The sequence below is a fragment of the Lacerta agilis genome, chromosome 5, assembly GCF_009819535.1.
Source record: "Lacerta agilis isolate rLacAgi1 chromosome 5, rLacAgi1.pri, whole genome shotgun sequence".
NCBI classification, from domain to species: Eukaryota; Metazoa; Chordata; class Lepidosauria; order Squamata; family Lacertidae; genus Lacerta; species Lacerta agilis.
The window spans coordinates 17,238,368-17,250,053 of NC_046316.1; the positions used below are offsets into that span (position 1 = coordinate 17,238,368).

General features: G+C 41.8%; 1 protein-coding gene across 1 annotated transcript in view; it reads left to right on the forward strand.

Moving 5' to 3' along the window:
* The window catches only part of LOC117046614 (heparan-alpha-glucosaminide N-acetyltransferase-like), a gene marked incomplete at its 5' end in the record, with an annotated part of 67,544 nt that extends 65,933 nt beyond the window's left edge, over window positions 1-1,611 (forward strand). The window contains one exon of the mRNA XM_033148737.1: window positions 1,336-1,611. Within this exon, the coding sequence (XP_033004628.1) occupies window positions 1,336-1,517 (182 nt within the window). The remainder of the gene's footprint in view (window positions 1-1,335) is intronic.
* Between the last annotated feature and the right edge of the window lie 10,075 nt (window positions 1,612-11,686).

The window sequence follows — 11,686 nt, forward strand, 5'->3', positions numbered from 1 at the left end:
AGACACCCCGCAAACCCTTGCCTGAGAATTGCACAATGTCAATTCCAAAACACGTGAAAAGGCTGCTCTGTGATTCATTTAAGTGCTTATTGACATTAACAAGTGATGCTACTTTGAGAGTGCAGTGACTGTACCTGGTGGAAGCCAAGGATAAATCATTCTGTATTTTGCTCAGTCTTAAGACTTCCTCTGGAGCCACTTGGCAATCCCTACTTAATTATGTGTTTGTTCAGGAATACAGACTAGTAATTTATGAAGCTGTTATGCCAAATGGCTTATGTCTATCATAGGTCATAACTCAAGTCTCTAAGCAGCTAGACTTTTGCTCTCAGCAGTCCCTCTAATGCTGCTTAACTATACATTGCTGATCTCATGCTGGACAATGCAAGTTAGATTCAGGTTCTCCCAGTCAATTTCTCACTGCACATGCCCTCATTAGAGTGTAGGCTGCAGTTTCCCCGATAGCTGTCCTTTGTAAAACAGTGTCCCTGTTTTATTTTCATCTTCCCTTTGGAGGCAATGTCATGCATGCTTTTTATAAAACATCGTTAATGTGAATGGTCAGAGTTGCCGTCTTTCAAGTTACAGCCCTCTATGAAGTAGCATCTCTAGAATCTAGATACTAAGGATTTGTCAACACCAGAATTTAATGTCTGTCTCAGATTTCCGCGGTGCCCTGTGTTATGCCAAAGTTTGGTGCTCCCCGCCTCTCACACGCCATTCTAAATCATATTGCAGCATCCGCTGCTGCAGCACCCCCCTTCTGCCTCTATACGTACACAACATCAGAATACTCTGTTAGGTGCAGCTTAAATGAAGTGTAGCCCATGTTAGTGTTTGTATCCACCACTGCTTCATATAGTGTGAATGATGGTAGTCACAATGACTATGCTTCAATTTATTTTTTATTTATTTTAATCTGCCACTTTTGCAATTGTTATTGACTGTGGTTGTAATGGTTTTGTTTCTTGTAAGCTGTCTAAAGGGCCCAATAAGGTCAAAAGGCAGGTTTAGAAATTTTAAGGCACATAAAATAAAATATCATCTGACCTGGCTGGCGGAAGTAGAAGAATAAAGTGGCTCTGTCACATGATCATGTTGGAGGTGGCAAAATGAATCACCGCTAGCATCCTCACCCTTAAACTTTGGGTAAGGCGAAAAGGCCAATTACAACAATTATTCACACCCCACAAGGAAATGTATGGGCAAAATAACTAGCTATCCTTCAGAGTTGCAGTACAGTGATTTTTAATATACAGATTGTCACACAAAGATTATGCAAGCTACTCTTCAATGGTATATCCTAAACTATGTTTTCTTCCTATGAATTTACAGGGATGAATTCAATTCTCATCTACGTTGCAAGCTCCCTCCTGAGCACATATTTCCCTTTCAGTTGGGAAATGAGGTTTCCGAACTCCCACGCCGAACCCTTGTTTCAGAATCTACTAGGCACGTCACTTTGGGTATTAGTTGCTTATCTTCTGTATAGGAAGAAGTTCTTTTTAAAAATATGATGGCGTGGGATTCAGGAACGTAATTTCCTCCCCGCCCCCAGCTCTTGTAATATGATTATGATAACTGACAATCTCAAAACCTGAATCCTACACAGGATATCATGGACTCCATGTCTCTTCTCCATCTCTTCTTGCAACATGTGACATTAAAAATGTGTGATGCAACAGCACCATCCCTGCATCACAATAATATGAGGCTGGAGTGGGGAGATGCCAATCACAATGCCATCACATCTCACTTTGTTTAAACATTACAAGGCAAAGAGGCAGAATATAGAGAAAGCAGCAGCTCTTTGTCTCATATAGCATCTGGCTCACTCCCAAATCAGTCCCAGGAATCCATTCTCAGCACCAAGCAGCAAGACAGGTAAGGAAGTATTCTGCCAAAACAGTTTTTCATGGACACCCATTGGAATTGACACTGAATCCATTCCAAAGATCGGGGATAGGGAACTTGTGGCCCGGCAGGTGTTACTAAATTCCAACTCCCATCAGTCCCAGCCAACATGGCCAAAGGTCAAGGATGATAGGAGCTGTAGTTCATCAACATCCAGAGTCCACATGTTCCCCACATGATGCAAAATGTTGTATTGGAGCTGGCCCCAAATATCAACAATGGTATGAACTTCTATCATGAACCAAATACGTTGGTACTGAAGTTTAGCTTGTTTCACTGATTCTTTGTGTACTTGTTCCCTTTTATCAAATGTGTGTCTCAAAGGTACAAAATTAATAAACAAGCAGTTTAAACGGTTGATTCAAGATGTCATTTCCCTCATTCACAGATGTACTTTAAAGGCCATATATGTACTTTAAAGGCACTACAACCCCAGAGTCGTCCACAACTGGACCTAATGGTCAGGGGTCCCTTTACCTTTAGCATCACATCACTGCGTTGATCTCCAGCATTGGTGAGAACCTCATTGCGCTGTCCTTCAACCAGTGCTGAAACTGCAGGATCTTAAGTGCCTCGCATAGGTCAAGGTTATGGCACTCCATGGGATGAATTTAATTTAAAAATTTTCAACCATCTTTATTTAATCTGAGGTAGGCAAAATAGTGAGTCACTATGTTTCAACATTGTGAGGCCTCCAGAATGTTGCCACTAACTAAGACTGCAGGGTAATGCTAATATATTTCAAAATAGGGACCTTTCAGTAGACTTGTTAAGTTATATCTTAATATTGTCTTGGGGTGGGCATTAATAATAACAGATAATTAAATGTTATTTTTTAAAAATTATGTGCTTATACTAGTGTTTTCCAAGCTATCCAGGAATATTTTCCTACGAACCTCTCTACTCAAAACCCCCTGGATATCACTGTATATTGTAGAGCAGGCATGTCCAACAGGTAGATTATTGGCTCCCCTCAATGAAGCTCAATAAGTTTGGGTCCCCTAAAAAAAGCTCAACAACTTTGACCTGAACCCCCCGAAAAGGGGGTAGATCACTGCTAGTTTTTAACTCTGTGAGTAGATCACAGTCTCTTGGGAGTTGGGCCACCCCTGTTGTAGAAGATTCGGGGTGTGTGTGTGTGTTATGGAGCAGATATTTGGCCTTGCCTGATGAGCCTCATCTAACATGAACAGAGAATAAGCTAGTGTGATCTCAGAGTGCATTCTATGCCAAATGTTGTCCATGCCTGCACGTTGCAGGGGGAAAATCAGGAGTTACAAGTGAGTTGTATGTCTGCCATTACTGATCTTCAGACTGCCTGATAAGCTTCCAAGGAATACCAGGATTCCCTGAAACACTGGTGGAAGACCACTGGGTTATACCTGTACAGAAGCTCCTTTTCGTGGAAGTTCTTAGCAAGCTTGGCGCCATTACCATGCACAAGGGCTTGCAAGTACCCCATCCTGCTGTGGCCTTAACATTGTGAATGGGATCCTCCCCTAGCCCCTTGTGCTATTTACTGGAGGATGACTAGGAGAGTATCATCTACGGGCATAAAGGCCGCAGCAGAGTCTTTGGCCCTGGATGACTCTTACATGTACATTGTAATGAACACACAATGGAGGAGAACTCCCACGATTAATCTGCCCACTGGACATCTTAAGCAGGATCCTAAAGAAGGAACTGTATGTCAAGTATAACTTTTTCAATTAATGGAAAACTCTTCTTGTTGTTTTTCAAATAAGGGCTTTACCTTTTTATATTCAAATTTATACTGGGTTTCTTTTTTATTTGGAGTCCTAGCTCCAAATCCCAAGAGTCAGCAAGTAGCCAATTTCTGTTTGTATTCCAAAGTCATATGGAGAGTACACTCTGGAAACCCAGCCTGGAAGAGGCAATAATGTGAATATGACAGCTAGGCAATATTTGGTTGGCAATATTAGAGAAGAAGCGTGTAAGTGCCTCTGAAGAGGAAATCAGCCAGACTTGACTGCAGGTAAGTGAGATATCAATAATGTTTCCTAAACCCTCCAGCTGCTGCTGTATGGAAGTTTTTGTTTGTTTAAATTTATACACCACTTTATTGTAACAAAACCATCAAAGTGGTTTACAAAATTGGGATTCTAAATTATATTTTTTTCAATCCCCTTAAGCATTTTTTTTAACTCAGTAAGAGCAAAGGACAGTGAATAGAGAACGCAAATATTTCAAAGACAGCTGGCTAACACTATAGAGATTCCCTGTACTTCTAACATATATCCCCCCGCAACATATCAAAACAGTCAAATAATCAAGGGGAACTTTTTTTTTGAGGGAGGGAATCCTGTAAAATATTGATGGGAGAATTAATATTGAAATGGAAAATTATTTCTGAGAATCTGGCTTGGAAAGGAATTATTTGCGGGGTAGGGATGTCAGAGGAGAATCTGGCAGGGAGATTAAACTGTAAAAGGAGAAGCTGTTTTCTGTATGCTTGGGTGATAATTGTATTTGGCCACTGCATCAAAAGTACACCAAATTCATCTTAGTCCAATAGCAGCGATCCAGATACTTCTGAAAACTCACAAGCAGAGCAGGAAGGTATGCCAGATACTACAAATGTATTTCAATTCTTAATGTGTTGGCTTGCTCTGCAAAATCCTAGCAATCTCTCTCTCAGGGGTGGGGAATCTGTGGGACACCAGAGGTTGTTGGATTCCAGCTCCAGTATGGCCAGTGATTAGGAACTGGAGTCTAAGAACATATCGGGGGTGTCACAGATTTCCCACCACTGACGTAATATTTCTGTTTGAAAACAACAACTGATATTGTGTGTGATGCTCCTTGTGTTACCCACTTATGAAAGACCAGTAGTACACAATCCCCACTCTCTGTAACAGATTATGCTACCTTCACTTAGCCTTATCATTCTGCATACAATTCAGATTTTAATCTGAATTGATATGTTCCTTTTTAATCACAGGGAAGAAGCAATCAAGGGCTGAAAACTAAACATTGATCATTCATAGCACGAAACTGGCACTTATAGCATATTCTGCCTGATTTGCCATTAACTTGCTGTGGTGGTCTGCTTTTTCTGCAACTGTTGGCCCGTGAATGGCCATTGAGTTGTTCAGTTCCTGCACTTTGCTGGCCAGACAAGCCATTGATAAAAAGGGACGTTGTGGTTTGGAATTGCAGACAGACCAATCAATCAGGGGACAAAGGATGAAGACAAGTTATTAAAATTCAAACTGCATCTCAGCTTCCTGTAGAATTTTTAAAATTATTATTACAGCTAACTTCATCAGCAGTCAGAATAGAGATGAACTTGCCGGCAACTGACATTTAAAAACTTCTTTTTGTGATTTACTTCTTATTTTTCTGTGTCATTATCTTTGCCTGAACACCAGGCCAATATGTGTTACAGGAGGTTAAAATTCCCATGTCCCTTCATACTTTGTTGAAATAAAGTTTAAAATAATTTAAAATTCATTAGATTTTTGCAAAGCACCAGAGCAGATTATTGGCAACACAATGTTTTTAAAATTGCACAACCCTGGGGGGAATCTAATATAGACTTGTATAAAAAGTATGTGTGCTTGACCAATGATCGGGGCAGATACATTATCTGGTTGCCACTAGCCTCCTAAAGTGGGAAATGGTTGTGCTGGATAAAAGACATTAAATGTGTTTTCTGGAGTCTGTTTCTCCACAGACCCACAGCCGAGGTCAATGCAGAGCAGAAATTTTCCATCCCCTGGAGCAGCTTGTCATGAACTTGATTATATGATCATAGAATGGTGTATCAGATGTATCTGTAGGTGTTGGATTAATATGCAAATACTGGCAGATTATGTTATACCTCTTTCGGTCCTATTTGCAGGGCTGCCACTTGCTCATTTTACAGTGTTTTTTAAAAGTCGTTTTATTTTAACAGTTACAGGTGGGTAGCTGTGTTGGTCTGCCATAGTCGAAACAAAATAGAAAATTCTTTCCAGTAGCACCTTAGAGACCAACTGAGTTTGTTCTTGGTATGAGCTTTCGTGTCTGAAGGTATCTGAAGAAGTGTGCATGCACACGAAAACTCATACAAAGAACAAACTCAGTTGGTCTCTAAAGTGCTACTGGAAAGAATTTTCTATTTTATTTTAACAGTTCACTGTTTAGAGGTGGGGAAACCGTAAAGGCTATTCCACCTCCCTTTTACAGGCTGAGGCCAGAAAAACACAGAAGAATATCAGAAATACAAATGACAAAGGTAGGAATGAAATCATAAGCCAGTCTTCCCATCACACTCTCAGGGTGCTCGTGATTCTGGGTGGGGAAGTGGCAGAGGGGGAGGCTTCACTTAGGAAAGGCAGCTGCTGACGGATCCAGATTTGGCGGCTGGACAAAGTGCCTGGTGACTTTACAGGGTGACAGGTGACAGAGGTAGTATAGGCATATGCAGTAGCACTGAAGGGAAAGTTGGGTGACTAGCAAGCAAAAGAGGGAACCAACATTTTCATCTCACCTCATTGCTCTCAATGTAGTGTCACAGTGGATTAATGGTGAATTTAAGAGCGGTTTTCAGGCTCCATTCCAGGCAACACCGGAGTTCCTCAGAAGCCAATGAAAAAGGTCAGCAATGGCAGGGTGAGGTATTAGGGCATAGGTGCCAACTTCCTGGTGCCCATCAACTAGACAAGGCTTGGATCTTAAATCAAGGACCACATTTCCTCATGGTCAACCAGGGGCCACATGCCTGTGGTAGGTGGGGCCAGAGGTGAAAGGGGACGGGACAATGGGTATGACTCCTATATTTGCATGGTAGGTTATATATTCCAGCGGAGCTCAAGTTTCTGTAAGCCCAGTTACATTTTCCATACAGACAAGCCAGAGGCATCATCACTGTTCAGTAGCGCATTTCAGCCACACAGAAACACTCAGAGAAGGTTGTGGAGCAGGGCTGGCATGGAAAGTGGGCAAGAGAGAAGGTACAGCCTAGGGAGAGTCCCAAGACCTGATGTTTCCCACCCCTGGACAAGGGTATTGGAACAGGAATAAACAAAGCACTTAGCTTCCTATAAACGCAGCCTACTCTAAGCAGTCAAAATGGTGGTCTTACCAGGTTTCAGCAGTGAGCTTCCAAACTGAACACACAAATGCAAGGGCCTCACTCTTCCAAGTTCTGCATAGGTGGGCTAAGAGAGAGATGCAGAGACAGGTTGAGGGCTGAGGCACAAAACTGGCTGCATCCATTGGATTTGGCGAAGGAGAGGCTCCAGGTGGAAAGAGGACTGTGGCCAACTTTCCATGGACTTAATAGTTGGTGAGTTTCAATGGTTGCTATTTTTGCTTAGTCCACATATTCCTTTATGATTATGCCCCACCTTGATTGATGCAGAACAAAAAGCATACTTTCAAATTCCTGCCTTCAGCAGCAGGAGGCTGATTGTCTTCCAAAACTGTCGTAACAAAAGGAAGGCAATGACTACGTAACCGAGCAATTGCTTTTCACTGGACCCTTGGAAATCTTTGTCATCCACCACCTTGTGCCATAATGAGTGTGCTAGCCTTTAAGGTTCCAGAAGATTATTTTTCAGCAAAAAAAAAAAAAAAGACTAACAAACTTGCCCTTTTGGAACTTATTTGGAGATTATCAGTGAAAGAAACCAATAGGAGAGTCACAGTACTTAAAAGTTGCCTTGGGCACCTTTGGAATTAAGTTGCTAGCTTTTACCATATTTATGTATTTATTACATTAATATCCAGCCTTTCTTTCCATCATAGCACTCAAGGGAGCATATGCTGAGTTTCCCAGACCAGTCCCAGACCTGCTTAGCTTTACCAAGATGGCAGCGTGCGGTTTTTACTCTAGCTGATGAGAAAATATTTTACTATTTCCCAACACTACATATACTGGTGGGTCATTGATTGACAAGAGAACAGTTTAAATAAATATTTAAACTGCAGTTACAATTATACCAAGGCTGCAACCCTGTGCAAGCAGCTTGCCTTCAGGAAGTGCTGCACAACACTTCCATTCCACTTGGTCTCCCCAGGAAAGGCAGGATCATGTGCTGAACCCCTCGGGTTGCATTCTACTCTTGCATAGGATGCTGCTGCGTGCATTTTTTTATTGTACTCCTAGCCAAACTGACCACACCAAACCTCAAATTTCACATGAAAGCATATGCCGTCTTGTGAAATCCTAAAAAGTACCGTATCTTTGCAGTCAAAACCAAGTGCAAATCCCCACTCCATTGTGTATATTCAGTTGAAACAGAATATGTTTTCTGTTAATATATAGGAACCCTCAAACCATGCATCGTTTATTCTACCTAATGTGCTTCTTTCAAATTCAAATAACGCAGAAGCATTTGTTGGAAGCACCCAAGTGTGCTTTCCTTGTTCTCGTATATAAAAGTGCAAATGTTAACCATGAATTTTAAAAAGGTCACTGCAGTTGGTCAATCAGTATAAATTGGATGTAGCTTGTGGGCAGAAATGAATCTAGTCAAGCACTTAGGTCTATTGTTTCCTTGTCTCTTCCATAAACTTCTTCTGAGGCTGTGCTGTCCATCTTCCCGCTTAAAGGTCCAGTTCATAGGAATATGGGAAGCTACCTTATACTGAGTCATTGGTCCATTTAGCTCAGCATTGCCTTTCCAGAGCTTCAAACTGGACTCTCTCCCAGCCTTCCATTGAGATGCTGGGGACTGAACTGGGGACAAAGTAGATGCCCTGCCATTGAGCCATATGGCCCTTCCCCCAATAGATTCTATGGTGGGGCACCACTGAGACTTGTTAGGAGGCCCTTATTCCCCCTGCAGAGCTACAATTCTCAGAGTGGTTTAACAATCGTCCCTCATTCAGGGGAGCTCTGGGAACTGTAGCTCTGTGAGCTCCGCAGCTTGCTCGTGGGGTTTGCTATGGTGCCGCTGCAGAGCGCACATGCACCGGTCTGTATGATGTATACGCGCTCCGCAGTGGCGCCCCGCCCCGCTCCCGGGGGGTGCCCCCAGTTTTGCCGCTCCCGCCACTGGTACCCAGCAATGCCAGGAGCAGACTGGTAAAACGGGGGGGGGGGGGAGTATAGCGTGTGCCTGAAACCAACACCTTTTAAAAACATTTGTCATCTTGTATCATGTTATAAATCTATGCTTGTCTGTGCTCACCAATCCCTACTTCCAGCAGAATAATAACAGTACAAAATTGATGGTCCTTAAAGAAAAGCTTATTCTTTCTGTCATGGATTCCCCTCCACTTCCCCCCCCCCCCAAGTGCATTTATCAATCACGGAACTTTTTTTGTTTTGTTTTTTGTATTGTCAGTATAGATCTTGTCCTCTGTAAACTGTCTGTTTGTGTAATGGATGGATTGGTTCCTGCTTTGTTTCATTCAGATGGAGGGCAAGTTCAGATGCCATATGCCTCAGAGAGAAAGCAAGGCAGAACCAAGGAGGGCAGAGGAGAGCTTTAGAGGACCTCTGGCTGCTCTTTTCAGTTTTATTGTTAGATCCATCCATGGGTGGCAGTTGTATCTGGTGAGGGCGAATTAAAAAACAACACTACCCTAATTTTGTGTTAGCATAATGGAGAATGAAAACATTAATGAAGTGCATGTGTGTTTTGCTACAACAGGCCAAGGCTACTACTGTCACAAAATGGCACAGTTACATAAGCTTTAAATCCTACTGAGATGGATTCATTCATACCTCACTTCACACAGGAACTGGGGAACATTTTCTTTTAACATTGGCTGGTCCAGTCCCTTTGGTTGTCCACGGCTGCAAGTTCCAAAAACTTCCACAGTCGCACTTGGTCATTTGATAATCGGTTTTAGATTAGCCCTTTAAATAAACATCAGAAACTCACTGGTAACTTAAGATCAGGCCTTCCCACTGATTCCCCGGAACCAACTGACCAGTTTGGATCTCTTCTTTCAATAACAGTCTGCCGTTGCCCTGACAACGCTTGGGCCCAGAACTCTGGTTTGCCACTCCAGGTGAAGCTGCTGATGCAGTGAAACAGAGTGTATTAATATGCTCGCGATGTCAGTCATTTCCCCAAATGACTGAACAATTTAGCCATTTTATTAAACCAGTGAGTGAAATAATGATTTTGTGAAGTGATTTAATTTCCGTCATTTCATCAAAAGTATTGGTTTCACAAGGTTACTTTCACGGGGAAGGGCAAAATCCATTCCTCAGTTGTGTGGCCGGCTGCACATGGAGGGAACCTTCCCCACACCCACCATGCACAATGTCCCAAACACCCTTCAGCCCCACCCTCTTTCCAAATGCAAGACGTTGATCCCTGCTTGGGGGGATGTGCGATGCCCTACTCTTCTCACCCAAACTTCATCTATTGAGCATACAGTCCCTGAATGATTAAAATTCACGCCACTTACAATATAAAACTTGAATATAAAATTGTAAGACATGCACTGCAACATTTTTACATGCAAATTTGAAATATGTGAGTAGCCCTCCCCACCAGGGTTTGGGTTGTGGAGATGGCTAATATTTACATGTACCCTTGAACCTGTCTAAACAATCTTGCAGCATTGCTAGTGCGGGCTGAGGATACCTGTAACACTGGTTTTAGTCGTGCCAGGAAGTTTCCTTGACTTTTTAAGATAATGTCATGTTGACACACTGGATCAAATCCTTTCAATGTGTTTTTATGTGATATGGTATGCTGACATTACCCATGCTCCCTTAACTGAGAGCAACTTGTGGGTGTACAATAGGTTTCCGGCCACATAATCTTCTGAGCAAACATAATGCTCCTTCTGCAGGTTAATCTTGGATATATATATATATATATATATATATATATATATATATATATATATATGCAGCACAAATGTCAGTGAATCTGAATAAATTACATGTCGAAGGGAAAAGCCACCTCTTCTCGGTTTTATTAATGTTCTTTTAGCACAGAGGCTTTGAACTTTAACAGATATGCTGCAAAGCTCCAAGTCCCAGCTGCAAACTTGTACAAAATGCAAAAAGTAAATATTAAAATAATTCCTAATTAAGAAAATAAACATGCCCAGTTCATGTGTTTTACAAAAGAAAAGAAGAAGAAATTTTAATCCTCTAATGATCTTTATGTGGGCCTGGGGCCCTTGATGCCAGCTAGATGTTAAGCATGGCCGTACATCTTCTGAGACAGTGTAGGTTGTTGGTGAATTCTTTAACCTTCTGGAAATGATCAAGGGAAAGCTAGTGTAGCATAATGGCCAAGTCTGAACTGTGAGCCAGGCAGTCCTTGGGTAAAATCTCGCCTGACATGTCCTGTAGCAGACCTTACCCTCCATTAATGTGGCAGAATTTTATCACTATTTTTTTGTTTGTGGAGAAATTTTCTACATCAGACCACTGGGTCCCCCCCTAAGGGGTCAGGATTCCACCCCACGTTCATTCAGTGGTCCTGATTCTGTGCTTTTAAATTTAGCACGTGGAGTTTTTCCGCATCGCTCATATCTCCATGCCAAGGAAATAGCAAACCCACTTTGCCCTGTTTAACTTCTGTTAGGTTTCTGTTATAGGTGCAGGGCCAATAAAATGAGGGGGAAGTCAAAATGGGTTGTGCTGCAATCCTGGTGTGGTGTGTCCTCTGAATATAATATAATATAATATAATATAATATAATATAATATAATATAATATAATATAATATAATATAATATAAATGTGTGTGTGTGTAGATAAAGCGATGTATATTGATTTCTCAAGTCCTTGTTTTGTGCAATGTTTTAATAGTATGGGAAACTGTCTTGCTTGCATTACAGTTCA